This window comes from Penaeus monodon, chromosome 28 (assembly GCF_015228065.2).
Source record: "Penaeus monodon isolate SGIC_2016 chromosome 28, NSTDA_Pmon_1, whole genome shotgun sequence".
NCBI lineage: Eukaryota > Metazoa > Arthropoda > Malacostraca > Decapoda > Penaeidae > Penaeus > Penaeus monodon.
In genome coordinates this window covers 34,999,449-35,000,826 of record NC_051413.1, presented here as the reverse complement: position 1 = coordinate 35,000,826, position 1,378 = coordinate 34,999,449, and the positions used below count along the sequence as shown (strand labels likewise).

Genomic DNA, 1,378 nt, shown 5'->3' with positions numbered 1-1,378 from the left:
CTCTATAGCTACAAACAATGGACAAGGAACACTAGTGCATAGTGTGTGCTGCTTGAAAAGATTATTCATCTATGTGTGCTGCTTAAAAAGATTATTCATTTATGTGTGCTGCTTAAAACATTATTCATTTAAAAACTTATCTAAATTTAAACAGTATTTATCATTCACCAAAAGAAAGAGATATAGTCCAAGGGCAAACACTCAATAACTTTTACAAGCAAATCTAACCACACTATTATATATGGAACAAATTTGTCACTAATAATCAACAGCAGAATATTTTATCCACTGCTTCATTACTCTTGTAGTATTACTTCCCAATCTATGTAAATTCAACTTCCTTTAAACTCCAGTATCTAAAACTTGTATACTGCTACAATTCTACAGAATTTAGTTCTGTGAAGTGCTGAAGGTAATATTGCCTACCAAGGTTTTTCTTGTTCTTGAAGAATGAGAGGCTCTTGGGTAAACCCCGTTCATAACAGCTTAGCCGCTCAAGGGATGATGCTAGCCCACTACTAGACACACCGGACACTCTGCCAGGCGCCACACGGCTGTATCTGAAGCGTCAACATTGCACCACCACAGGGTTAAAAGCTGGGCTGGGTTAGAAACCTAATCTAGGTATCTAAATTATTATTATTTCTTTCATGAAATGTGAGTCTCTGTTACAAGCAAGAATGGAGAACATTATATAAACTGTGTTAAATTACCTGACAGAGTATTAGAACTCACCCTAAGTATATAAAAAAAATGTGTTCCAATACCTGAATAGAGAGCTAAAGCTATGGTGTGAGTCCCAAGGTTTTCATTCCCTACATCTAAACTCATTTTCTGAAATTCCTGAACAGCATTTAGCCCCATTCTGGACAGTCCATACTTGGAGAAAAAAAATCCTTTGCTTGTTGTTAGGGAATATTATCCTTAAAATCTCCTGAGCACAATCACAACTGACCTATTTGTCCGCTGGATCTGAGGATACAGGTGATAGTGCAGGATCAAGTTGAGCGGACTATCATACTCCTGCAAGCCCCCATAGAGGGCCCAGGAGTCAGGAGAAGGGTATATCCGTGCCCATCCACCCCGTCGTTCATACTCTTCACGAACCTGGCGTACAATGCGCAGTTCTTCGGCGGTTGGCACTATGGGAGTGTTTCGACCATACTGGTTCCTCTCATACACATCCGTGGAGTAACGCTAAAGGAAAAAGACAATAGAAAGATAACTCTAGTATATCATATCAGGTTTATAATAAGTGAAAATTGGATGCATAATGCTTGCTTTATCGTACATTCTTATAAAATCTGATGACAACTCTTCAGCAATACTGATGTATAAAAAAGTCATAAGCACTGACGGTAATAAAGTAAAAATAATA

At 38.0% G+C, this 1,378-nt stretch overlaps 1 protein-coding gene across 1 annotated transcript in view; it reads right to left on the bottom strand.

Moving 5' to 3' along the window:
* LOC119591552 (tubulin polyglutamylase TTLL5-like) overlaps positions 1-1,378 on the bottom strand; it is a gene marked incomplete in the record, with an annotated part of 18,965 nt that overhangs the window by 5,001 nt on the left and 12,586 nt on the right. Inside the window, 2 exon segments of the mRNA XM_037940303.1 lie at positions 427-560; positions 956-1,197. Of these exon segments, the coding sequence (XP_037796231.1) occupies positions 427-560; positions 956-1,197 (376 nt within the window).